This window comes from Dermochelys coriacea, chromosome 2 (genome assembly GCF_009764565.3).
Source record: "Dermochelys coriacea isolate rDerCor1 chromosome 2, rDerCor1.pri.v4, whole genome shotgun sequence".
In the NCBI taxonomy this organism is placed as follows: domain Eukaryota; kingdom Metazoa; phylum Chordata; order Testudines; family Dermochelyidae; genus Dermochelys; species Dermochelys coriacea.
The window spans coordinates 116,319,998-116,347,161 of NC_050069.1; the positions used below are offsets into that span (position 1 = coordinate 116,319,998).

Sequence of the window (27,164 nt, forward strand, 5' to 3'; positions counted from 1 at the left end):
AGGTCAACATACAGTACCTATAAAAATATTACCCCAGAGAAGCTCCAAATCTGTCTCAGCCATCTGAAAGCTGGGGAACCTAATCATGTATTAATCCAGCTGTTGTCTGCTACAGATAAAGTGGAACAAACTTTCTCCTAACTAATCGGCATAGCTTTCTGATTAGTCTTCAAGCTCTTAAATCAGGGGTGGACAAACTTTTTGGCCTGAGGGCCACATTGGGGTGCAAAACTGCATGGAGGGCAGGGAAGGGTGTGCCCACCAAGTAGCTTGGCCCCCACCCCTATCTGACCCATCCAACCCCCCTGTTCCTTGTCCCCTGACTGCTGCCCCCCCTGGGACTCCACCCCACCCTGCTTCCTGTCCCCTGACTGCCCCGACCTCTATCCACCCCCCTGACAGGCCCTGGTCTCCCACACCTATCCAACCCCCCACCCTGATCCACTCTCCCAGTCCCAACTGCCCCCCAAACCTTTTCCCCCCATCCAACTGTCCCCTAACTACCCCGCCCCCCCCAACCTCCACCTGCTGCTGTGCACATGCTGCTCAGAGTGGCAGGACATCACAACCCCACTGCCTGGACAGAACAAGCCATGCTGCCCGTGCGGTGTCGTCACTGCAGGGGAGGGACTGGGGGCTAGCCTCCCCAGCCAGGAGCTCAAGTTCCAGGCAGAAAGGTCCCGTGGGCCAGATGTGGCCCACAGGCTGTAGTTCACCCACCTCTTGGTTAACCGCATCAGTTATCCTCACATAGTAGAATGCAAGGCTCCGTCTGACTGTCATCTGCTCCCTACCATGACCTGTCTGCTTCAACGCTTCCTATCTGCTTCTCTTCTAATATACATTGGAATAAAGGAGATTGATAACTGCTAAAAAGGAGGGTGAATGACTCTGCCATCTGCCTATTTCCTATGTTTTGCATATTGATCCCTGAAATAGAGGGGAGAGCAAGGTGAGACAGAAGATAATTGCAGCACAATTTTTAACCAGTTAAGGCAGGCACAAAACTCTTCCAAAAAGATCATGTAGCTAGTTGCATGTCTCTATGTGGTATCTACATGTTCCTTAGCATGAGGAACAGGGGAAGTGTAAAAACCTCAAATGCCTAAGTGACTTAAAACCAAATTTCCATGTTCAGGGAGACTGTCTCATTTAAAGTCAATGAGGCTTGGGCACCTAGGTCCAGATTTACAAAGGTACTGAGGCACTTAGTAGGATTTTCAGAAGTGCATGACTCCCAGTGCAAGTCATGAGAGTTAGGCACCTAACCTGCTTGGGCACTTCTGAAAATACCACCAGATGCCTACCTGCATATTTAGGCACCTAAAGACACTTTAAAAACTACCCTAAAGTTCCTAAATCTCTTTTAACATCAGATTTAGGCTCCAGAGTCAAGATGCTTCTAAAAACTGTACCTGAAGATAATGTAGGATGAAAGTCCACTATAGACAGCACCAGGAAAGTAGTTTTTTCCCTTATTTTCTCTAGTCACAAATCTTAAAGCATTGAGAGGCCAAGAGATACCAGGCCTGATTCTTCCTTGCTTAGCATCTTGCATCATGACTTGCACATGTGTACTGTGTGCAAAATGTTACCAAATTGAAATAGTTGTGTATTTAACCCACTCTGCACAGGTGTAAATGTCTACAGGAGAAAAACAAAGGGGAGTTCAATCCACAGTTTTAACCCCATTCTCAAATAGATTTGCAGACTGATGTAACAGGGTAGCTGACCAACCTGGTATAACTAGCTGTGATACAAGATATCAATTGAGAATAAAAGATGGTGATAAATAACTTCCAGAGGTGCTTGATGCAACTCTAAATCTCACATTCATATGCAGTGTTACTTCCCCCCCCCCCTTTAATTCTGTTGTGGCTCATTTAGCTGCAAGTTGTATTTATATTTAATAATCTTCCTTAAAATGATACAATGGCTACCACCTGGTGCCACAGGCCCAAAACAAATCCACACATAGTCACACGATGAAACCAAAATAATTTATTTCCATGAAAATATAACATTGACTATCAGTCAAGGAAGAGACATTAACAGGAGTTGGATTGTGTCAGTACATAGGCCAACAGTATTAATTCTGAACAGACAGCTTTGCTTTGTGAGTTGCTAAGTGTTAAGAATTCTGCTATCACGTTACTCAAATGGGAAAGTGTGAGATCTCTCAAGACTGGATCCACTTGGTCCTGCTCATTTTAAGAGAATTCAGTGCAAAATATCCTGTTGGTGGTCTCTTAAATTGCTGATCTTGCAGCTTCTGCTCTTGTTGGTTTTATTATCCCTTATTTGCCTCTAGTTCTCAGTCTGGGACAGTCCATTTCTACCTCCTGCTCTCTTTGCACATTGTAGTACTTCCATTATTCTTATCAGGTTGTTAGGATCCCTTCCCTTCTTTAAATCTTGGCCTACATTTTCAAAAGTGACTTTCAGCTTTGTGTATCTCCATTTCTGGGTGCCCAACTTGAGAGATCACTGCTGGAAAGAGAAGAGCCCGTTTTCTGAAAAGTTGGGCCCCTTTAAAGAGTCTCAAATTGGGCAGTCAAAAGTGAAGGCCCCCTCCCACCCTCCAAATTACTAGTCACTTTTGAAAAAATAATTCTTCTGCCCTATCTGTCTTCCTACTCTCTGTAGTTTCCACAGGCTGGCTGCTGTGCCAGCTTTGCTGTCAGGAAACTCTTCCATTAGTGAAGTTGAACTGGAATTCAGTCCAAGTTTCTGCCCTGAAAATAGTCTATTTGAATGCCTTTGTGATGGCACAGTCTGAAACTCCTTCTATTAGTACTATGTGCCCAGAATTTGGCATATATACAATCTTCCACAACTAAAGGAAGAGGTGCCTACAACTGTACTCTTATTTTTTTTTGCTTTGTTTTCCTCTGACTTTTCCAGAAAAATAGGGGGTTCCTCAGAGTGGGGAACATGAGGGTGAAAACTACACATACCATCCATCATGTTTGGGAGATTTAAAATACTTTTGAAAGTTCTAGGTGTGGGATTGGTGTGTGGTGTTTGCTGCGTACCAGGCAATGTCCTGGCTGGTTTATTGAGCCTTTCAGTTGTCTTCAGGGAGCTTTGCATGAGGTCTTGCGTGTGTGGCTGGAATGTCAGTCCTGCTTGCATATCTAGTGGCTGGTTGGGGAAGGAGAATCTTAATACAGTATAACCAACAGCTAACAGGGATTTTCTGTACTAAGTATATACAGTCTAGAAAAATAAAACTCAGACTATTAGCATGTTTCACAGTATAAGATGGAGTGACTGAGTTATTCTCAAAAGCTCAGAGTTATCAGTATGAAAATGTCTAACTTCCAGTTGTCTTCCCCCACTCCCAGAATGCTTTGGAAGGGACCAAGCAGATCTGGAAACATTCCTCCTGCTTCCCACTTGCCCCTTGCTGCCCATTTAGGGAGTCAAAAATAGCAAATGCTATTACCCTACATGCATTTGGCACAGGGATTTTTTTTGTCAGTAACTCTGGTTTCTGTATGCATGAAGTCAAACTGCACCTGGATTTATCTTTAAGATCTTGTTGATGGTTGCTTCCTTCAAAGAAGGATAACTCTTCCTCATTAATATGCTCTGGATTTTATGTTGCTGTATGAAATTTTAGGGATCCATGATGTTTGTTTAAATATATATATAACATGACAGTGATGACATTATTGCCAGGCACAAGTCAGCACTGATGCTGTCCAGCCACACATGTCAAAAGTGCATATACAGCAAAGCCAACAGAACCATTTCCTCAGCCTCCTTTTTGGTCTCTCCAGTATTGTATGATCTGCACTCAAACCTTCCACTCAAGACATTACAAACTACCCGTACTGAGGTCCCAAAAGAAAAGTCTTTCCGGGGAGGTGGTTATTCCAGAGCCACTGCAGTTGGAGTTTTATTTCCATTCTGAGTTGTTAGTTTAAAAGTACCAACTTGGTTTCACCTGCGTCTCACTCTGGTTCAGCGCTCTCTCTCGAAGACTCAGTTCCAAGCATTCTACAGTGAGTGGGTATGTTTTGAGTTCAAACTTGTTAGCAAACATGCTTGCAGACTTAAGTAGCCACTTTAGGTCACCTGTTCCATATATACAAATGCCTCTGACATAATGGCCTGCAAAGGAAAAAGATGATGAGAGCAACATCAAGTACATAGGGCGTTCTGTGGAAAAGAGATGAGTCAAATTCATCCTTATGATCTAGAATTTGGTCAAAAGTGAATAGGGAAATACAATGGGAAACAACTGTGTGGTGGCATGAAGTTAAGAAATGGCTAATATAGGGTGACCATCAAGCAAAATGTCCAAACAATGTGATCTCTAACAGGGGTGAAAGTAAGCCAGTACAGACCAGTATGGCGTACCAGTAAAAAGTGGCCACCGGTACCGGCCCATACTCAGCTGATATTAAAGTGCTGCTGCAGCAAAGGACCCTGCTTAAAGTGCTGCCACAATAGTGCTTTAATGTCGTTGCCCCTTTTGCCCCCCCGGCTGCTGATGAGGGGGGCAAAAAACAGCTGCCCTGGGACTGCGATTTAAAAGGGCCTGGGTCTCTGGCTGCTGCTGCTGCTACTGTGGCCTGGGCCCTTTAAATCACCGCTGGAGCCCTGGGCGGTGCAGGCCAGGCAGCGTGGATGGGCTGGCTGGGGGATGTTGACACCCTCCCTGCCCCTTCTAGGGGCTGGAGCCAGCCCCTGTATCGGTAAGTACTTAATGTTACTTTCACCACGTCTATAAGAACGAAAACATCACTTGAGACATTTAAAACTAGCCCAAACAAATCACTACAGATACATGGGAAAGAGCAATTTCACTCAGAAGGGCCAGTGGATTCAGTAAGGTTCCCTCCCTCCACCCCATCTCTAATTTCTATGATTTTAGGACTCAGGTTTTCCACTGAGTTACTCCAGTTTTAAACTGGTGTAACTCACTTACATCAATGGAATTACACTGGCACAAAACTATAGTGATCCAGTAGCTAATTGGTAGATGCTCTGGTATGTTCCTTAGCTCATCAATGTAAGAGCCTGGAGGCTCAGCTCAGAAGCAGCATTTGTTGTAAGAAGGATTTCATTTTAGTCTTTTTTTTGTTTGTTTGTTTGTTTGTTGTGCATGGCACTGATTCATATGGAAGTCAAGTGAATCACTTAGATACGTAGTAAGTCTATAGACACATCTATGCAGATGCTGGAAGGTACGATTTGATCAAGCTAGGGTACTAAAAACAGAAGTGTAGCCGTAGCAGCGCAAGCAGTGCGAGGGGCTAGCTGCCCAAATGTGTACAGTATGGTCGCAAGGGGACTGTACTCGAGGCAGCTAGCCTGTCCTGCTGCTCATGCTGCCATACCTTCACTTTTATTTTCATCATACTAACTCAATCGGTCTTACTGTGGGTACGTCTATTCAAGCTAGAAGTTAAACCTTCCATAGTAGATACTCCTTGTGACTCAGCCAGGGATGGAATCCTCAGACACTGCTGTCTCCTTGCTCTACCATAAACCACGATCCCTGTCTCACCAATCTGAAGTGCAAATGCAGGATTGCGGCAAATGTATATGTATGTCGAGATTCTACAAGAATAACTAGTGTTCTGCACTTCTTCTATAGCACTCTCCAACTTCAGATTGCTTACAAATACTTGAGTTTAATGAGTCTCATTATGCCTATGAATTAGTCAATGATCCCTATTTTACAAGGCTTCAGGCTAAGTGACTTGCCCAAATTAACACGGGAAGCCTGGCAGAGTCAGGGGTTGGGGCCCAGGACTTATGAATCCTAGTCTAGTGGTTTAACCATCCATCCCTTTTTAGTGTTTGTTTTGTGCTTAAAAGAAAAGGAGTACTTGTGGCACCTTAGATGGTCTATGCTGAGATGGTTTGGAGACACCCTAGTAACCACTCAGATATAGTTCCTCCTAGAGTTACCAGATGTATAGGGAGATGCAGTCCCTGCTACACCCAAAAAGGGTCTCTGCTGGAAGAGAACGACATGGCCCTGCTTCCTCCTCACCCATTTTGAAGTGGCAACTACTGTTAACCAAGACCTCAGACTGCAGTGCTGGCCCCAACAGCTAAGAAGGGGGAGGCTCCTTGAACATCTCACCTACCCATGAAACTATGTATGGATTGGCTACAAATTAGAAATTGGGATTATTTTAACTGGAGGAAAAAAGATAGGGCTAAATTCCTGAGAAGAATGTTTTATATCTGCTCAGTTACCAACAAAGCTGGCTGGGAATTTTCTGACAACACTTATTTTGTCAAACTGTTGATCTGTCAAAACCCAAAACTTTCCACCATAGGAACATGTAGATTTCCCAATGAAGGTTTCAGAGTAGCAGCCATGTTAGTCTGAATCTGCAAAAAAGGAGTACTTTATGGCACCTTAGAGACTAACAAATTTATTTGAGCATAAGCTTTCATGAGCTACAGCTCACTTCATTGGATGCATACAGTGGGGAGATTTATATACACAGAACATGAAACAATGGGTGTTACCATGCACACAGTAACAAGAGTGATCAGGTAAGGTGAGCTATTACCAGCAGGAGAGAGAAACAAAATCTTTTGTAGTGATAATCAAGGTGGGCCATTTCCAGTAGCTGACAAGAACATGTGAGGAACAGTCGGGGGGGGGGGGGGAGAGAAATAAACATGGGGAAATAGTTTCTGTGTGTAATGACACATCCACTCCCAGTCTTTATTCAAGCCTAATTTAATGGTGTCCAGTTTGCAAATTAATTCCAATTCAGCAGTCTCTCGTTGGAGTCTGTTTCTGAAGGTTTTTGTTGTTGTTGTTGTTGTTGTTGTTGTAATATTGCCACTTTTAGGTCTAATCAAGTGACCAGGGAGATTGAAGTATTCTCTGACTGGTTTTTGAATGTTATAATTCTTGACATCTGATTTGTGTCCACTTATTCTTTTACGTAGAGACTGTCCAGTTTGGCCAATGTACATGGCAGAGGGGCATTGCTGGCACATAATTGCATATATCACATTGGTAGATGTGCAGGTGAACAAGCCTCTGACAGTGTGGCTGATGTGATTAGGCCTATGATGGGTCTCCCCACTGTATTTTCCACCCAATGCATCCGATGAAGTGAGCTGTAGCTCACGAAAGCTTATGCTCAAATAAATTTGTTAGTCTCTAAGGTGCCACAAGTACTCCTTTTCTTTGGGAAATGTTTCTCGGGTACAGGAGGGAATTTCTGGTGACGGAGAAAAAAACTTTCCTCCTCCCCTCCCCCCCCCCACTGTAGAATAGCTCAGTGGTTATGGAACTCCAATAACCTGTGGGAGACCCATGTCAAGTCTCTGCTCCATTGAATCTTTATTTATAAGCTCCAATGGAAAAACAGTGAGACCCATTGCAGAATAGCCAATGTCCTGCTAGTCAGTGCATCCACCTGGGGTGTGGGAGAATGGCAGAGCAGCATCTGAACTGAGGTTTCCCACATCCCAGGTGAGTGCTATAATCACCAGGCTATTCTGGGGTGCTGGTCTCTCTTGCTGCCTCTTTGGTTTAACTTCAAAAAGTGTCAGCTTCATGCTGAGGAGGAACAGTGAAGCTTCTGACATCTCAAATGTTTGCGGGACAGAAAAACCATTTCCCACCCAGTTCCAGTTCTGATTTCAATGCAAGAATAGAAAAAGTAAAGAATATACACATTACCATGACAACCTCCATGAGAGCTTTCCTTATCACTCCACTTGATTGCTCTCAGGTTACCTTCCCAGGATGCATTTGGCATGGAACCAGGGACATCTAGAAATTGATAAGATGGGGGGGATTTAAAAAAAAAAAAAAGACTAAAGTCACTGCAGAGCATCACTCTCTTCTGGGAGCTCTTCATGACTTGTATGTCTTTTCAGCACTGAACAGAATTAGGTTGAGATCCATGGGTGCTTCAGCAATTTCACTTCATACTCCTGAAACAAAACTCTTTTAAAAACAAACCTACCTTCCCAGATCTCCTGGTTATAAGCCCATTCAACAAGACAAAAACATGTATTTTTGTGCAACCCTCCACCCTTGAATGGTCACTCCAAAAGAAATGGAATCCTTCCAAGGTATAGTAAGGCAGCTCACAAGTCATGAAGGGGTTAAATAGGTTGTCTGGGCACAATCCGCACCAACACGGCAAGCCTGCAAAGGGAGGCTTCCAGGTCAGTTTGAGGTGGCACTCTGAAGGAGTAGGCCTGGAACTCAGAGCCTAACAAGAAGGGGATGGTGACTCAGGCAACTGCTTGAGAGCCCTGATCACCCAGGTCCTCCCAGCAAGGAGAGGGTTTGGTTCTCTCTCTTGGGCATTGTGGGAATATCCTGACTTGTTTTTCCTTTTTTTTTTTTTTTTTTTTTTTTTTTTTTCACCTCCTGCCCCTGTAAGGGCAGGAGACCCCAAATCAGTGAGCTGTGCTCCACTCTGGCCAATTCCACTGTAATGCTGTAATACAGGGAGATCCTCTTTTCCCCCCCCCCCCAAGACATGAACAATGCCCATCTTCTCCCCAAGAGAGTGCAAGAAAGGTATAACCCACAACGCATAGCAATAACAGATAATAGTACTTGCATAACACTTTGTATCTTCAAAATGTAGTTCAGATAGTGAGGATTAATGGAGGTACTATCTCCCTGTGAGATGGGGATAAACCACTTTATCCCCATTTTGCAGATGGGGTACAGTGGATCAACTCAGACTGAGTACAAAAGGGTGAACTGCCATTAAGGCAATTGAAGAGCATTTGCTTTCATGGCACCTGAATTTGGCCCAGAGAGGATAAGTGATGTGTTGATGCTACACGTCCAAGCAAGAGTCTTAATTCTTCTTGACTGACTGTTAACAAAGAAGACCCATTATGAAGGCTATGTTTTAGTCATGGGTATTTTTAGTAAGTCATGGACGGGTCACAGGCAGTAATCAAAAAATTCACAGCCTGTGACTTGTCCATGACTTTTACTATATGTCCCTACCCAAAACTTGGGCTGGGAGGCTGCAGATGCTCTGGGGGGTGGCCCAGGACCCCCACTGGTGCTGGGACAGCAGGAGGGTGGGCAGCAGCACATGGCCCGAGACCTCCACTGGCACTGGGTGGTGGCGTGGGCCCCTGCTGGGGTGGGGATGTGTTGGCAGGGCTCACAAGCTCCCTACCTGTCTCCACATGTTCCTGCAGCTCCAAGGGGAAGAGGCAGCCAAGGGAGCTCCGCATGCTGCTCCCACCACAAGCACCGGCTCTGCAGCTCCCATTGGCCAGGAACTGCAGCCAATGGGAGCTTCGGGGGCAGTGCATGGAGACCCCCTAGCCCAGGCAAATTTTTTGGCCTGAGGGCCACATTGGGGTTCCAAAACTGTATGGAGGGCTAAGTAAAGAAGGCTGTACCTCCCCTAACCCTATCAACCCCCTACCCATCCAACCCCCCACTCCTTGCTCCTGACTGCCTGCTTCTGGGGTCCCCTGCCCCAATGGCCCCCCCAGGACCCCACTTCCTATCCAGTGCCCCCTGCTCCCTGACTGCTCTGACCTCTATCCACACCCCCACCCACTGACAGGCCCCCCAGGACCGCACTCCCTATCCAATCCCCCTTCTAAAGCCCCTTTCAGAATGCAGCCCTGCAAACATGGGTGGAGCACTCAGGAGGAGCAGGGGCAGCCAGAGAGAAGCGGTGGTTTCCCCTTCAAAGCACCGCTTCTCTCCAGCCGGCTGCACAGCCACCCAGTGCTCCTCCCGAGTCCTCTGCCCATGTTCACTGCGCTCCTGCCACCTGCTCCCCTGAGGCTGCAGGTGAGCCTGCTCTCCCCTGCCCCCACAGTGCAGCCCCCTCCTGCGCTGGCAGCATGGCATGCTGAGGCTTTGGGTAGGGGGGACAGCGGGAGAGAGGCTGGGGGCTAGCCTCCCCGGCCAGGAACTCAAGGGCCAGGCAAGATGGTCCCATGGGCCAGATGTGGCCAGTAGGCCGTAGTTTGCTCACCTCTGCCCTAGCCCCTCCACCTAGGAGCTGCAGGGACATGCTGCTGGGAGCTGGGGAGCCCCCCTGCCCCCGGTAAGCGCTGCTCCACACCAACCCCAGCCATGAGCCCCCTCCCATACACCCAAACTGCTGCTTCTGGCCCAGGGGCCATCCCTGAGCCAGCAACAGTCACTACAGAAGTCATGGAACATCACAGAATCTGTGACTTCTGTGACAGACACCCAGCCTTACCCATTATATCCAGATGCATATTAATATATGCACTGCTCTGCAGTTTACCAAATACTTTATATCCAACACTTTTCTTCCTGATGTCCTACTCATTTGAAAGAAATGAAAAGTGCTGCTGGCACATATGTGATAAAAGTAATAAACACAATAGTGACCACTACAGAGTGGATACTGACCACTGCCATGTGGGGGGGTATTTTCCTCTGAACCTGAGACCTAGGTCATGTGACTGAGGCCAGGAAATCATAGTTGACTTTCTTATCTGCATTCCCGTGCATCTGACTCTTACTTCAATTAGATGGTCCATTTGATATTGAATAGGTTGTTTCAACAAGATATTAAAAAACATCCCTTAAAATAGTCCTGTTCTCAGAACATGACAGAAATAGCAAAGAATCAATGGCATAAAAACAAGGTTCACGCATGACCCTGGACAAACTCCAGATTTTCTCTTCACATACATCTGAGGCCTGGCTTGTTGTCTGGCACCCAAACGGCTTTAAAGGAAGTCGACAATCTGCAATAGTCTGTTTGCCACCTGATGTACAATCTTCTTCAGCTAGGAAAATGAAGCTGCGCTGTCATGGTGCAGTTAATACTGGTCTGGTGCCTCAATTACAATTAGCAATCCCAGCTGTGAAGGGTTCAGGGCAAACTACACAGAAATGGGAGAGAACTTGGTGAGGAGCAAGGAGAGTTCCCTCCCTCTCTCTCTGTGAAGGCAGGCTTGAGAGAACCACAGATAACAGGGCAGGTCCCTGTGGGAAGCCCTGAGTTAGGGCTTGTAAGAAGCAGGGAGGTCCCCAAAGAAGCTCCCAGAGTCCCTGCGGAGGGGAAGCAGTGGGGAAACCTGCTAGGAAAAATTGCCTCTAAGGAAAGGCCTGGGAGGCAGTGCTCAGCCAAAGGGGAGAAGAAGGAACTGTGCTGTCGCTGGGAATACAGGTGAAGAGCAGGGAACTTCAAGGTAGCTCAAGAGGTGCAGAAGGATCTTCCGTTTGGATGTTGATATGGATTCTTTAGTTGGACTTCTGTTACCTTGAAAGGGAACAGAACTGGAATGAAGTGACATGGCTGGAGGGCTGGGCCATGGAAGGCATAGCCAGAGATATGCCATCACAGGGCCAAAGAATTTCAGTGGGATACATGAGATGAAGAATCATGCTCTGACAGCAAGGAGCAATAGAGAAGTGAGTGGAAACCTTTTGCAGGCACCAAGTGCTATGCTGAACGCTCTAGGATTCTTTTTCTCATCAGTTCATGGAGAACTTTTCTGTTCTTTGGGGGGGGGCGGGAGGCATTGGAGGACCATCAGCACTTGAACAATAGGGTGCATTCCATAGTTTAAAGCAGAACCTAGCCTCTAACCCACACCCCCAGCTGGGTCAGGCTTAAAGCACCTCCAAACCTGCATTGGAGGTCTTTGTGTGTGGATGGTAGAAGAATTAAAGTTGATGCCTGGGTTACCTCTGCTGCATAGACTTACACTTAGGCAGCATCTTTCATCAAAGGATGTCTCAGTGCTCTGCAACTGAGTTTTGTGGAAGGTTTACATACATTCTATAAGTGTATAACTGACATGCTTAAGATCACAAAGTGACTCAATGGCAGAACCAGGACTAGAAATACTTGTGCCCCGATTCAGTCCCCTGCTCTAAGCATTAGACAACAGTCTTTACTATTTGTGGAGTACCGCCATGTCTGCTGAGACACACATGAATAGACAAACTGATCTCACCTCAGAGTGAAGGTGACAGCAAGGATTAAAAAGTAGGATTGTCAATCACAGTTAACTCGCACGATTAACTAAAAAAAACATGATTAATCGCAGTTTTAATTGCACTATTAAACAATAGAATACCAATTGAAATTTATTAAATATTTTGAATGTTTTTCTACACTTTCATATACATTGTGTTCTATGTTGTAATTTAAATCAGAGTATTTTTATTACAAATATTTTTTTACTAAAAATGATCAACGAAATAGTATTTTTCAATTCACCTCATGCAAGTACTGTAGTACAATCTTGATCATGAAAGTGCAACTTAAAAATGTAGATTTTTTTTACATAACTATACTCAAAAACAGAATAATATCAAACTTCAGAGCCTACAAGTCCACTCAGTCCTCCTTTCTTGTTCAGCCAATCGCTAAGACAAACAAGTGTGTTTGTATTTACAGGAGATAATCCTGCCCTCTTCTTATTTACAAGTCACCAGAAAATGAGAACAGGCATTTGCATGGCACTTTTGTAGCAGGCATAGCAAGGTATTTATGTGCCAGATATGCTAAAAAGTCATATGCCCCTTCACGCTTCAGCCACCATTCCAGAGGACATGCTTCCATACTGATGATGCTTGATTTTTAAAAAAAAAAAAATGCATTAATTAAATTTTGTGACTGAACTCCTTGGGGGAGAATTGTATGTCCCCTGCTCTGTTTTATCCACATTCCGCCATATATTTCATGTTATAGCCATCTCGGATGATGACCCAAGCACATCTTCATTTTAAGAACACTTTCACTGTAGATTTCACAAAACGCAAAGAAGGTACCAATGTGAGATTTCTAACCATCCTAAGGTTTAAGAATCTAAAGTGTCTTCCAAAATCTGAGAGGGATGAGGGGTAGAGCATGCTTTCAGAAGTCTTAAAAGAGCAACACTCTGATGCGGAAACTACAGAACCGAAGCACCAAAAAAGAAAGTCAACCTTCTGCAGGTGGGATCTGACTCTGATGATGAAAGTGAACATGCATTGGTTTGCACTGCTTTGGATTGTTGTTGAGATGAACCCATCATCAGCATGGAAGCATGTCCACTGGAATGGTGGTTGAAGCATGAAGGGACACATGAATCTTTAGTGTAACTAGCACGTAAATAGAGACACCAGCTACAACAGTGCCATGCAAACACCTGTTCTCACTTTCAGGTGGCATTGTAAACAAGAAACGGGCAGCATTATCTCCATAAATGTAAACAAACTTGTTTGTCTGAGCGATTGGCCGAATAAGTAGTAGTACTGAGTGGACTTGCAGGCTCTAAAATTTTATGCTTTATTTTTTGAATGCAGGGGTTTTTGTACATAATTCTACATTTGTAAATTCAACTTCCATGATAACGAGATGCACTACAGTATTTGTATTAGGTGAACTGAAAAATATTATTTCTTTGGTTTTTACAGTGTAAATACTTGTAGTCAAAAATAAATATAAAGTGAGCACTGTAAACTTTATTGTGTTGTAACTGAAATCAATATATTTGAAAATGTAGAAAAATCAAAAAATTAAATAAATGGTTTTCTACTGTTTAACAATGCAATTAATCGCATGATTTTTTAAATTGCTTTACAGCCCTAATAAAAAAAATGATCAAATAGAGCATTTATGATTTTAATAGCACTTTAGATTGTTATCCTTCTTCCTGCAGATGGGGAAAGTGAGGCACAAGCAAGATAAGTGATTTCTTCCAGGTCGCATAGACAAGTCAGGAATCGAGCCAAGGGACCAGATTCTCAGCTAGTCTAAATGATTTCCACTAGCTGGGTATCTGGCCCACAGGCTCCATACTCTCCATTTTTGGCTGTAACTACTAAATCCATTTTGGCTTTGTTTATGTAGCTAAACTTCTCTAGTTGCTTAAATCTTCTTACATAGCAATCTTGATTTAACAAACGGTTTGCAAAGTTTATACTAGAAATGGGTCCAGACTGTAACACTGATTCTGCATCTTCCTGAGCCTGAGGGGAAGTTTGGATTCTATTCCAGCAGTTTGGTTAGCAGTCCTTCCCATGACTGATTAGTTCAGGATAGTCCCTTTTGGAGACAGTGTGGTAGCACTAAGCAGAAAAGGCTGCGATAGCTTATGGAGCTAAGCATCCTGACAGCCCAAAGAGTCCAGTGGCCTCAGTGAAGAAAGCCCTATATATTAATTACAACCAAGTCCTGTCTCCTCTCCTCAGATGAATTTAAAGCTACAGCTCTACAGCCAACCTTCATGACTCAGCCCAATCTCTGGTCTAGATTAGTACACACTATAGAAAGAGATACAATTCAAGTGAATGCAAACTTAGAGTTGGTCAAAAAATTATTAGTCTAAAACTTGGCATTCAAACAGCTCTATAGCTATTTGAAAAATGGGGGGGGGGGGGGAGAAGAAATTGTGGAACTCTTTCCCAAAAAAAAAAAATTCCTTTTTTGGTGGATTGGGGGGGGAGGTCAATTAAGTTTAAACTTTTTGACTGTCTGAGTTGGCTCTGTAAAATAAATATACATGGTGGGACTGTTTCTCATTCTGCATTTTACACTTCTTTAATTCCCTTGACCTCAGTGCAGTTAGTTGGCCTTTACAAGCAAGGCCAGAAGCAGGCCTGATGCTTGAGCATGTATAAAAAGCATAGCAGCGTTAGTTTGGAGCTGAAGGACCCATGCAAAGAAACAAGACAAAAATACTCAAGAGGATGACTTCTGCTAACTTATTAATATCAAGTGATAAAAGTATTCTTAAACGGTTTCAAACATTTGGATATTGAACAATCCTTACATCATAAATTGTATGTGTTGGATGTATGATTCACTAACTGAAAACTCATATGTAGATGTTAAAATTGCCACTGGTTTTATATGGCGGTCAAATGGTCTGGCCAACTGTTATGACTAAAAGTAGTTGTTTACTTTATACTAGCCTGCATACATAGTTCTTTAGCAATGCACAGATGGAGGCAAGTGGGGGTCAGTAATTGCGGGTCAGTAATTGCAGTTTCCTGTTGCACTTTATCCCCTCGGTGGAGACAAATAGAAAGGAAATCATATCCTATTACTAAAAGCTGATTGTAACTATACCTGCCAACATTTGTAAGATGTAACAAGGAGCTTTAAAAGAAATGGTGGTAAGCCTTTAAATTCCATTGGACTAGTATTTTTTAAAGGGATGTGATGGCAGAAAGTTAAATGTTTGGTCTTTTTTTGTTTTTGTTTTTTAATTTTAAGTATAGATAGCTGGAAAGTATTCAGTAATGACTCTTTGTCCCATTCCACTTCTTTGATATGGGATTATGGCAAAATCACTGGCACTCTGCTATAAACAGAAATATGGGACTGACGTGCAGAATAGCTAGAGCTCACTCAGGATTTATGAAATACACCCCCTTGGGTGCTGGCCTTGCAGCAGATAAAATAAGATGGGAAAAAATGCTGGTTCTGTCCTTGTTTACAAAGATGGAGGAGAGCACAGAAGAAGCCACCTTCTCTGTGAAAGGGCCAGCCATAACTTGAGGAGGGAGAACAGGAACTGCAGTAGGAGACCAAGAAGTGGGTTGCTGGTGACAGTGTGTGTATGAGGGTGGAGGGAGGGGCATAGCTTTGTACCCCTTTCCCAGGGGCTAGCAGAGCTTGCCTGTTGTATGGAGATAGCACACATTGCACTAAGGCTGAGTGAGCTCCACCCTCTAGCATACATTCCCTGAGACCACTTGAGCAAGATTCTGGTGGAGTCGGTCAGGATTCCTGATCCTAAGCAGCCCAGTCTCTCCCTGTCCAATACTTTCAGTGACTCCAAGACAAAATCTGGACCCAAATAAAAATGTAACCAATAGGAACACTTCTTGGACAAAAAATCAATTAGCAATTCCTTAGCTAGCAAGAAATCCTTGTCAGATAGGGTGGGGGAAGAGAGTTCACCAAAACAACTCCACTTGGAAACTATCTACCTTTCAGTTTTTGTTAGTTTAGACCAGTGTTTCCCAAACTTGGGACGCCCACTTGTGCGGGGAAAGCCCCTGGCGGGCCTGCCTGGTCTGTTTACCTGATGCGTCCACAGGTTCGGCCGACCGCGGCTCCCACTGGCCGCGGTTTCCTGTGCCCGGCCAATGGGAGCTGCGGGAAGTGGCACGGTCAGGTAAACAAACCGGCTGGGCCCACCAGGGGCTTTCCCTGCACAAGTGGCGTCCCAAGTTTGGTAAACACTGGTTTAGGCTTCTTAGGCCAAGCATTCTCTAATCCAAGACTTTCCCAAAAGGAATCTACTTAGTCCAATGAGGTTTCATTTTTCAGACAGGTTACTTTCTCCATAACTGAGGCAATGGTGAACTCCTCTTATTGGGTCAGGTCAGGACTTGGATGGAGAACTCCAGGAAAAAAAATGGTTTCAGAGTAGAAGCCATGTTAGTCTGTATCCACAAAAAGAAAAGGAGGACTTGTGGCACCTTAGAGACTAACGCATTTATTTGAGCATAAGCTTTCATGAGCTACAGCTCACTTCATTGGATGCATGCAGCTATAGAAAGTGATGGTATTCCAGTAGATGGCATTCATCTGTCAGATCAGTACTGGATGAATGATTCAGCAATTCTAGGGAGCACTGTGAAGTTGCAGGTGCCATATTTTGGAGAACATCTAAAACCAAGATTCTGAGCAGGATCTCCCAGGCGCTTATAAGAAATGGTACAGTGTTAGTTAGCATGCCATCATGATATTCTTCACTGTCCTGAAGTACTGCTGTAGGGCCACCTCAGATATGGCTGCATATAAATTGTAGTGAAAGAAGGGGAGGGTGTGTATGCATACATGTCTGTCTTTCTATATGTCTGCCTGTCTTATCTGGTCTTTACTGGACACACAGCTCATGGGGGTCCGTGCTAATATCAACCAGGTTACAAAAGCATTTGGTATCTAAACAGCCAGGACTAACTTCGTTCATAGCCTCTCATACATAAGCTCTGAAAAGCAATAAACTGGACAGGAAATCTCAGAACTGGTTCTCCATTATATTTCCAGCAATTCTGCATTCCATCTGAGTTAGAAATACATTGAAAATAGGACCTGAAGTATGCAGAAGATGCAAATGCAAGAAACAGAAGTTAACTTAGAGCAGTGGTTCTAAACCAGGGGTACATGTACCCCAGGGTGTATGCAGAGGTCTTCCGGAGGTACATCAACTCATCCGTTTTCCTAGTTTTACAACAGACTATATAAAAAACATGAGCAAAGTCAGTACAAACTAAAATTTCATACAGACAATGACTTGTTTTTGCTGCTCTATATATGGAAATATTTATATTCCAATTGATAATTATATGGTAAAATGAGACCATAAACAATTTTTCAACAGTAGCATGCGGTGACACTTTTTTGTAATTTTATGTCTGATTTTGTAATCAAGTAGTTTTTAAGTGAGGTGAAACTTGGGGGTACGCTAGACAAATCAGACTCCTGCAATGGGCACTGTAGTCTGGAAAAGCCCGAGAGCCACTGACTTAGAGGTTCAAATTCAGCTTGAGGGATGGGGAAATTCATGTCTGTTCTTATCTTACCTAAATTGGCTTGCCTGTTCCTACAGATTACTGAGGATTTACTGCTGCACTAACTGGAATTACAAACACTCTGATAGCATGGGTGGTAATTTCACAAATATAGGCCCAGATCTTCAGCTGGTATAAATCAGCATGGATGCATTGACTCCAATAAACTAGGCTGAGATTCTGGCCTAGAGTTAATAGAATTTCCTCCCATTGTTTCTCCCTCCTCTTCCCTGCATCAAGCACAAACTACTTGTCTTTTCTTTTAAGGCTCTTAAGTAGTACTAGGTGTTAATATTGTTGTGACGAGGACAACCAAAATGTTGGATGGGGGTGCATGCATCCCAGAGAAGAGGAAGGTGTCAGACGTTAGGAAACGTGTGAATGTTTGGGGCCAAATTTTCTACTGGTGTAAATTGTTGCAGCTCCATTGATTTCAGTGGCACTATATCAATTTACACCAGCAGAATATTTGACCCTTTATATGGTTCTGCTGAAGAAGTCTCCAATCATTCCTATTCGGGGCATTGCAAGATGCAATGATATTAGTCCCCTCACAATGAGATGGATTTCCTATGACAATCAAGAGGCTTTCTTCCCCAACTCACACAGCGACAATCCAGAGATAACTACAGAGGAATTTATGACCTGAGCCTGATGGGCAAAGAGGTGAAGTCATGAGGACTTTCAGGTACCAGATTTCTCTCAGGATTAAGGCCTTAGTGCCTACTAGTTACTGAAGGATAATGTGCTGTTCTAATCTGATTAAGATACATTTGGGGGGATTATTTTTGAACAATGGAAAGGTGGCCTGGGGCACACTCAGCTTCAGAATGTTTGCTTTGCTAATGGAATGGACAATGCAAAGGTTACTGGAACCAACCAACTGAGGAGTAGATTCCCTCTTGCATACACTGATATAAATCAGGAGTAATGTCTCCTGAAAGCAATGGAGATACACCAGTGTAAACAAGAGGAAACTCAGAAGAGCATGATATGGACTGTAGTGGCCACAAATAATTCTGATCCTTGTGAATGTAGATTTAATCCCAAACCAGAAATTATGGAAGCCCCTATGGCTGACACCTCTGAGCTGGTCACACAGGCTGTGCTGCATATCCTATCATCACCTAAAAACCCTTATGATGTAACAGTGGTGGAGAATTCAGTGAGTGAAGAAACATTAAAGCATTCTAAAATGGCATTCCCACAGTGCCCCAGAAGTTGGCAACCAGCTTATCAAACTTCCAACATTCCAAGGGTGACATCAACCTCCCCTCCCCCCAAGACCCACAAAAGAGGCTGTCACTAATTCTCGTTTTTCAAAATCCTCATCTCCTAACCGTTTCCTGAAGATGTTCACAGATAATTGTAATGTATGTTTTCATTTATATACATGCTGAGGGTCTGAGCCTAAATGCAGTGAAATTAATGGGATTCTTTCTATTAGTCCAAGCTTCTATAGCTTAAGCCATGTCAACACTAGAGAGCTTACAGTGGCACAGCTGTACGAAGGCAGCTGCCAGTCTATGCCCATGGGACTGCTGTTGACATAATCAAATCACCCCTGACAAGAGGTGGTAGTTACGTTGGCAGGAGCGCGTCCAACATAGCACGGTCCACACTGGCGCTTCTGTCAGTGTAACTTATGTTGCTCAGCAGGGAGTGTTTTTCACACCTCTGAGCAACAAAAGTAGTAGTGTAGACGTACCCTTATTTATGGTACTTTTTGAGTCTCACTTCTAAAAGAGACCTTCACAGCAACTTATGCCTGAAATGCATTCATTACTGTCTAAATTTGGTTTTGGTTTTAGTTTTAATCTTGAACTTCGGACATTCATTTTTGTTGCATGAAATTAAATACATATTCCCCAATGAACATTACCCACGCACAATGACCTCAGGAATCCTTGCGAAACTGCCAAGGAAGGTACTGCCTAGCAATAATTCAGAATTTGTTCTCGCTGCTTTGAATTATTCATCTTTACAAAAATAAAAAGCAAATAGTTCTCTTTCTAAGTTTAATCATGAAGTGGAAAAAATCTCACTCAACAATGAAGAAAATAGGAAGTCACAGGACGTCTGTGTCAGTTCCTCCCTGCCAAGCCTGAATGGATGACCCACACCCCTTGCTACAAAGTCCAAACAACATCCTGTGAAAAAATTACTGGATTAGGTAGTATCCAGATTTCTCCCCAGCTCCAACCAATTACATATTTTATTGCACAAATTCACTATTTATTTCAAATGTAGGAAGTGTCCCTAAGGACAGTTTCTACACCTGTTATTTGTATTTAAAATTTACAGTTAAGAGTAAAGGATAGTTCAGGTTCAAGGAGGAGTGACCTGCTCTAATAATAATTCATACTTAGCTCCTTTGTGTAGTGTTTTGAGATCAGTGGACCAAAAGAGCCTTGTATCATTTTACATCTGTTTAGGTTTGATCCTGCACTACTGAGGTCAATAGGAGGCTTGTCACTGAAATAAATGGAAGCACAAACAGGCTCTCAAGCAATAACGTAAGCATTATTATATCCTACCCTAAAATATTGTGATGAGTATTCTTTGACCTATTGTTTTCCTTTCTCTGTAAGGTGCAGGAGAGCTCTGGGATCCCCACTTTCTTCCCTTTTATTCCCATGCATGTGCTGGTGGGAATAGGTGTATTGAAGGGGATTGGATTGGCATGATGGGGGATATTATGAAGAGAGTCTTTGTGGCATGTAAATGTATATAATCCATTGTGGTGTTGGAGTTGCTTTTATTTGTGATGGGGTCTGTTTTTACTGATCTTGAAAGTGCCGAGGAGAGCCATGGGCAAGCACTTGAAATATAAATTGAAGGAATGAATAAAGGCCCTGTGGGTAGGTGACCTGCATTTCCAGTCAGGTATGGCTTTCTCCTTAACCCATCAGTGCCCCTCCTCTGTTGACCACAGGGGTATGAGAGGTATGAGGCACTTCTTTCCCCTAGGCAATGAGTCTCCTGTCTATGCATTGCTCTTAACCCAGAATAGTCCTAAAGGGATGGAGTGGCTCAGGGAAAGAAGCTTGGGAATGGAAGGAATGAATTCAGTTCTGAGCTTGGATCACACCCACATAATAGTGTTGTGCTATCACCTATCAGCCAGGCTGTTCTCTTTTGGGTTTCTTTTTTTCATTGAAATTTGGATGATACACATCTTGCAATGCTAACTAGTTGCATTTGCATTACTCGGGACTGATGTTTTTTCATGTCCTTGTATGACCCCAGGTGCTCTTGGGCCAGCCATGGCACATGTGCATGCAAAAATGGAGGCAGATTTGACATATGTACCTGGCATGAGTCTGAATATCTACATTCAGATGTCTCTTCAGATCACAGATGCTGTAGCCTGATGTGCTTTGAATTTCAAATCACTATATATTCTAAGATCAAAACTCCTCATGCTGTAAAAAGAAGCAGGCAACAGATTGATGTATGCTGAGCAGTCTTTTGCAGCTGTCTTTTTTGCATGGTGTTTAGGTGTATTTAACATATAAGATCACTTCTTTGCACATAGGGAGTATTTATATTTTAATGTTTATATTCAATTAAAAAGTAAGCATACAGTAATTGCTGTGCAATGTAGCTGATTGTCTTTTCTCCTTTATCTAGTCAAATGGAAAAATGTGTTTGGAATAAATCTCATTGCCAGAAGTACTGTACATGTCATTGCTCGACAAAGGACTCATCCTTAAGTCTTAGACCCTCTGACATCAATAGGAACTTTTTGCTTAAGTAAGGCCTGCAAGCTTTGGGGGCAAACACTTAAATGTGTAGAATTACTTCTGGATGGCTGTGTGCTGAGTGAGGCAAATCTAGATCCTCACCTTCACAGTTAGCAGTCAGTAACAAGACACTGTCAGCAGAATTGGAGTAATATTCCTGCTCAAGATGGATTTGGGATGCACAAAACGTCTTCAGTAGCTTCCAGCATGGCAGCGTGCAAGAGTCATGTAGACGTGGGACCAGGATGACACTGCAGAAAGAAAGGGCTGAACCAGAGAATTTTCCCCTGTGTGGATCAGACATCTGCTTCTCTTCTACCCAGCAAAGTATACTAGATCTGCAGAGGGCTAAAAGAATAGAATCCCTGCGCTGGCAGCGAAGCTTTCTATAATCACCACTAGTGGAGATGTACAGTGCTGGACACTGTGTCCCTGGATTTGGCCCCATATGGGTTTGTGGTTGAAGCATCCCAATTCAGAAACTCTCTGTAGATTTAATCCACAGGCCAGAAAGGCAATCCTTAAACAAGAACGAGTCAAGTGACACAAGGAATAATGTTGTTGAGATTTAAATGATAGCCATATCCTCAGCTGGTGTCACTCAAAGTCAGTAGAACCACACCACTATAGGCTAGTTTGAAGTTCTAGCCCATTATAACTTTGGTGCTCTGAAAAATATCCCTGCTACAAAGTGCTAGCACTGGGGTGCCCAACATTAAGGTCAAGTCTAAATAATCCTCAGTATCACAGCGATGCTTGCTAAATATAAAGACCAATAAACAGACCGCAGCACAAACCTGCAACTTTATCATTCCTCCCACGGGAAGGGAGGTCTGGGGTGTGTTTAACAAGAATTCATTGTTAGTTAGTGGAAGTCGCCTTGTGTGATAAATGGGATTTTAAATCTATAGGTCTTTGCTATGGGAATAATGTACGTAAATATGAGTAAAGAAGGCAATGTGACTTAGTCGATAAAGGGCTGAACTCCAGGGGATCTGGGATGTATTCTTAGTTCTGCCACTGACCTGTGGGGTGACTCAGCAATCTCGTCACCTCTCTATGCTTCCCCATCAATAAAATTGAGATAATGTTATTTAACTCTTTGTAAAGTGCTTTGAAATCTACAAATGAAAAGCGTCCTATCGGCGCTTGGTATCAAAGGACTGAATGAAATCGGATATAACTGGTCAGCCCTAGGTGATTATCCTCGGGCAGTGCCATCCATTTATGGCTTCGTTTTTCTCACCTTTGCAAGGATAGACAGAAAATCGGTTTCCATAGAACAAGAGCATCCTGAATGTTGACCTAAAGCAAATATAAAGATTATATAGCACAGAAATCAGTTCTGTTTCATTTCCTCTCTGTCTTTCCTAGCTCAGCATGGCACAAGCCAGCTTATCCTATACACACGAATGAGTAATGAAGTCATGTTACGTACCGGGTATCCTATTGAGTGTTACCCAGAAGTGTTCATCTGGACTGTAGGTGTCCTTGGACCATTCCAATAAATCAATAGCACGTTGATTATTAAGAATGAACTCCACAAATGGCTTTGTGACAGCAATATAAGCAGAGCCAAAGTAGATGGTCAGATTGTGTGGTGGGGACTGTTTCAACTCATTGGTCTTTTTCATATAAGAGGAGTCAGTCCCTATGTGCTCCTTATGGATATATTTGGTTCTTGAAATCACATGGGCAGGAGGCAGCACTCCAGGAGTGAGATTTTTCCCCTTGTATCCTTTCAGATGCCGAACTATTTCCTTGTTGGTTTTCAAGGGGAAATCTTGTCCACACATGTTGAGCAGGTACTTCCACCAAACTCCTGATTCCAGCAGGTCTTTCATGCAGTTCAAATCCGCCTGAAGTCTGGATATTCCGGCATAAATGACTGGCTCATTTTTTGAGGCAAGAAACGCATTGGGGAAACAGTTCAAAAATGTCTCCACGTCTTTCTTAAACTGAGCTGGTGCCTTCTCATCCACGTGGACACAGTAAACATTTTGGGGCATATAAATAGCCCTGAAGAGCCTCTCAAAAGTATCAAATTCTTTATGCAGCGTTATGATATAAGCCAAAGGAAAGGCAGCTTCTTCTGCCGAGAGAGGGCTGGTTATATAGTGATTGTGCACTAAGTACTCACTGCAGGCAAAACTCCTCCGGGAGGTTTTTAGGCGGTTTCCCCAAACAAAAGCTTTCTTCTGTTCGATCAGCGCATCACAGGCTCGCTTTACCAGGGATCTTTCGTGGGACGCTGTTTGCCCGGGATATTTTTTTGACCGGTGCAACTCACCCTTGTGCAGCACAACGAAAACCATCGCGCTCAGCAGAGGAATGGCCAGAAGGTACCGCATCGGCGGGCGCATTGTCGGTGGGTTTCAAATGGTGCCCCCAGTAGTGACAGCCGGAAGCACAAAGCCCCCCCACAACTCAAGCTCTTGAGCCAGGCGGAGAAATCTCCCGCTGCCGATGGATCCTCGGAAACCCGACGCGGATGAGGTTTGCTGTGCACGCCGCGGTCTAGCGCATTGGTTTCTTTTCCGTCCCCGGTCTGAAGAGGCGCTAATTAGGGATCCCCGCCACCGGCACGCACGCCCGCGTTGTTCCGCTTCCCCCTCTCCTGGCTGCTGCTTCAGCCGGACCCCAGCCAGTGGCTTGGCTCAGCCTCCGGCTCGCGCGCTCTTTGCATCGGAAAGCATCTCCAGCATGGTCCTAGCGTGACAGGACTCCCTCTGACGGCAGCGGCTTCACCTCCCGCTCCCGCCCCCAGCCTCAGACCCTCATTAAGGGTGGACTGCTGCTCCCACTGAACTGACCAGGGCTCCTAATTGTAAGCGTGGGGCGGCTCGCTAACATTCAGCGGGGGTGTTTCGGTTGCCTAGCTCCCAGTCCCAAAAGGGGGAAGCGTCAATGGGAAAATCAGGACTCCGAGAGTGACAGTCCCCAGGAACAATGGGGAGAGGCCAATGCTCCCGGTCAGCCTGATTGACAGGGCGGGCGGGCTAATCAGGGAATGGGAAAGCCAAGGGGGGTCCCTCCTCCGCCTGGGTCAGACAGAGTGGGGCGAGCTAAGGAGGGAGCCGGGGCCCAAGCTGAGCTGGGCAGCAGAGCTGGGCCAGATCCAGAGGGACCAGAAAAGCAGCCCAGGGAGAAAGAAAAGGAGGACTTGTGGCACCTTGGAGACTAACAAATTTATTAGAGCATAAGCTTTCCTGAGCTACAGCTCACTTGGAGAGCGGATCGTGTGCTGGGAGCAGAGCTGCAGCCACAGCCTCCCTGCAGCACAGCCAGGGCCTGAGAAGGGGGTCTGGGACCTACAAAGAACAGACTGAAGTGCCCCAACGTTGGAGACACTGTTTGTGATGTTCCCTGCCACAGAGCGGGGTGATGTGTTTTTCCTTTACCCTTTCCTGTTTTTCCTTATTTTTTTTTCTTAAGTGTTGATTAAATAACTTACAATTTAAAGCACATATATGATTGATCAGAGGGTCAGGGAAGTGCCCAGTGCAGAGAGAGAGTACCCCAGAGGATACCCAAGCCCCCCAGGAATCCTGAGCCCAGCCTTGTTGGAGTTACGAGGACTTTGCCAGACAGGAGAGTGGAAGGGGAGCCCTCAAGGGCAGGGAGGCCTCTGGATAAAGGAAGTGGGAGCAAGGACTTGGATCCTTTCGCTAGCCCACATCACCGGGGTAGTGCAGAAGCCTGGAAAGTTCCCCACAAGAGCAGGATCATTCCCCCCGCTTCAGTAATGAACTGTTCATTACTCCTTCCACTTTGCTGAGTAGCAGCAGATTTAGGGGATTTGCAGAGGATCACTTTCCCACCAGGAGAGAAACTGGGGAATTAGACTCGGGGTATCACCTAATGTAAATTATTTATTTCAAAATCTTGTTTACGCTGAATCAGGATGTTCAAAACTGCTCTCCAGCAATTTCAGTTGCAAAACCATCCGGTGCAGTTGATGTAATTAGCTCTTTAGAGCATGTCTTGGGTAAGGTCCCCACAGTCCTCTCTAAAGAAAAAACAACAAGGAGTCCTTGTGGCACCTTAGAGACTAACAAATTTATCTAAGGTGCCATGAGGACTCCTTGTTGTTTTTGCTAATACAGAATAACATGGCTACCACTCTGATACCTCTCTCTAAAGAGTTTCAAATAAAATACTTGCCTATCAGCAATTCTTGATGTGATTTCATTAGCACTTTTTTTTTTAAGTGATTGGATGAAAAAAGGTTTCCTTCAATGTACAATTAGCTGATGGAACTCATCGCTGCAAGAAACTGCTGAGGCCAAATATTTTGCAGGATTCAAAAAAGTTTAAGCATTTGTCCAGAGTTACAATAGAAAAGGTTATAAACGTCTGCTATAGTTGTTCTCTTTCTCTGTGTAGAGCTTAGGGCATCTTCTGAAACTTGTATCATGCCATCTAGAATGGGTCATGCACCAATCAGAAAAGAAAAAGTAACAAAAATAAGCAATATTAGATGTAAGAACTGATTTATCTTTAGACCTATTTACCTGCGATTGCTCCATAAGCAAGGTACTACTAAGGATGCAGAATCTGGCTCATAGATTTCTTCTCAGGATTTCCCACGGTACAGTTCCCACAAATCTATTTTATTCCCATCTCAGTCTTTTTGGAGCATTTTTTCTGCTTGAATGTTTTCTTGAGCAAGTTGGAAGGGGCCACTTTCAACTGAGTCCTGTAGTGTGCCAGCTGTTATACCAGTGAGTGATGCTGTCCATCCTGCTCTCCTGTCACCCTCACCTTTTGCAGTTGTGTTCTGTGGTTCAAATGGTAATCAAGTCAAGATTCAGGGCCAAATCCTCAGTCATGCTGAGCTCACAAATGACACAGCTGGGGGGGAGGGGCACCTTCCTGCTGCTTTGATGCTGAGGCCACATGGAGACTATTCTCCTGGCTGAAGTTCTGAAAGGGCATAATGTGGTCCAGCCCTGGCCTCAAAATGCCTCTTCCTCCTGCAACCTCAGCATGCTCTGTTGGCTTTAGGCCACTTGCCAGATCCTCCTATACGAGGAGAGATGCTGGGTGACTTTTTAGGGCAGCTTTCTAGCCATTTTCTGAGGCTCTGGCCCTCCATTTCCCTAGTACCTCCTCAGATCTTCTTTATGCATAACTTTGGGCCTGGTCCTGCAGCCTAGTGGGATTCCATACATCACTTCATTTGTGTCAGTACTGTATGGGAGAGGGGTGAATTGTATTATTATTTTTTTTTTTGGACCAACTTCAGTTGGTGAGAGAGGCAAGCTTTTGAGCCACATTTCTTCAGGTCTTCAGTGTCCCAGCTAAATGCAAGGTGGAACAGATTGTTTAGCATAAATAGTTAGCATGTATTGTAAGAGACTATTCAACGTAATGTGGCCCATTAACACCTCTGTAGTCATAGTACAAAAACAGGGGCTTAGTGGGCTACAGGTTGTAGTAAATAAGCCATAAATCTAGTGTCTGTTCACTCTATGGTTTTTAGTGTTGATCAGAGTAATGAATTTAAGATTCCAGGCTCATCTTTTGAAAGTGTTTGTTTGTGCAGGTTTCCTTTGAGGATGAGGACTGATATAAAATCCCCCCCACTCCACCCCCCACTGTTGCTCAGACATTCTTGTTAACTGCTGGAAATGACCCACCTTGATTATCACCACAAAAGGTTTTCCTCCTCCCGCCCCCCACTGCTGATGATCACTTATCTTAAGTGATCACTCTCCTTACAGTTTTCAGAGTAGCAGCCCTGTTAGTCTATATTCGCAAAAAGAAAAGGAGTACTTGTGGCACCTTAGAGACTAACAAATTTATTAGAACATAAGCTTTCGTGAGCTACAGCTCACTTCATCGGATGCATCCACTGAAGTGAGCTGTAGCTCACGAAAGCTTATGCTCTAATAAATTTGTTAGTCTCTAAGGTGCCA

The 27,164-nt window shown here is 44.2% G+C and overlaps 2 protein-coding genes and 1 long non-coding RNA gene across 3 annotated transcripts in view; 1 reads left to right on the top strand and 2 right to left on the bottom strand.

Moving 5' to 3' along the window:
* LOC119852311 overlaps nucleotides 1–22,652 on the top strand; it is a 33,044-nt gene extending 10,392 nt beyond the window's left edge. Inside the window, exons 2-3 of the long non-coding RNA XR_005291596.1 lie at nucleotides 19,933–20,013; nucleotides 21,131–22,652. This is a non-coding gene — a long non-coding RNA (uncharacterized LOC119852311). The remainder of the gene's footprint in view (nucleotides 1–19,932; nucleotides 20,014–21,130) is intronic.
* LOC119852310 (N-acetyllactosaminide beta-1,6-N-acetylglucosaminyl-transferase-like) lies at nucleotides 1,986–24,197 on the bottom strand. The gene is made up of 3 exons (XM_038393519.2): nucleotides 22,682–24,197; nucleotides 7,676–7,768; nucleotides 1,986–4,119 (listed from the first exon to the last, which is right to left on the bottom strand). The coding sequence occupies exons 1-3, from the start codon at nucleotides 23,604–23,606 to the stop codon at nucleotides 3,929–3,931; spliced, it is 1,209 nt and encodes a 402-aa protein (XP_038249447.1). The 5' UTR covers nucleotides 23,607–24,197; the 3' UTR covers nucleotides 1,986–3,928.
* Nucleotides 7,737–27,164, bottom strand: part of LOC119851432 (N-acetyllactosaminide beta-1,6-N-acetylglucosaminyl-transferase-like) — a 64,268-nt gene continuing 44,840 nt past the window's right edge. Inside the window, exon 5 of the transcript XR_006279012.1 lies at nucleotides 7,737–7,768. The gene's annotated coding sequence lies outside the window, so the exon portion shown is untranslated. The remainder of the gene's footprint in view (nucleotides 7,769–27,164) is intronic.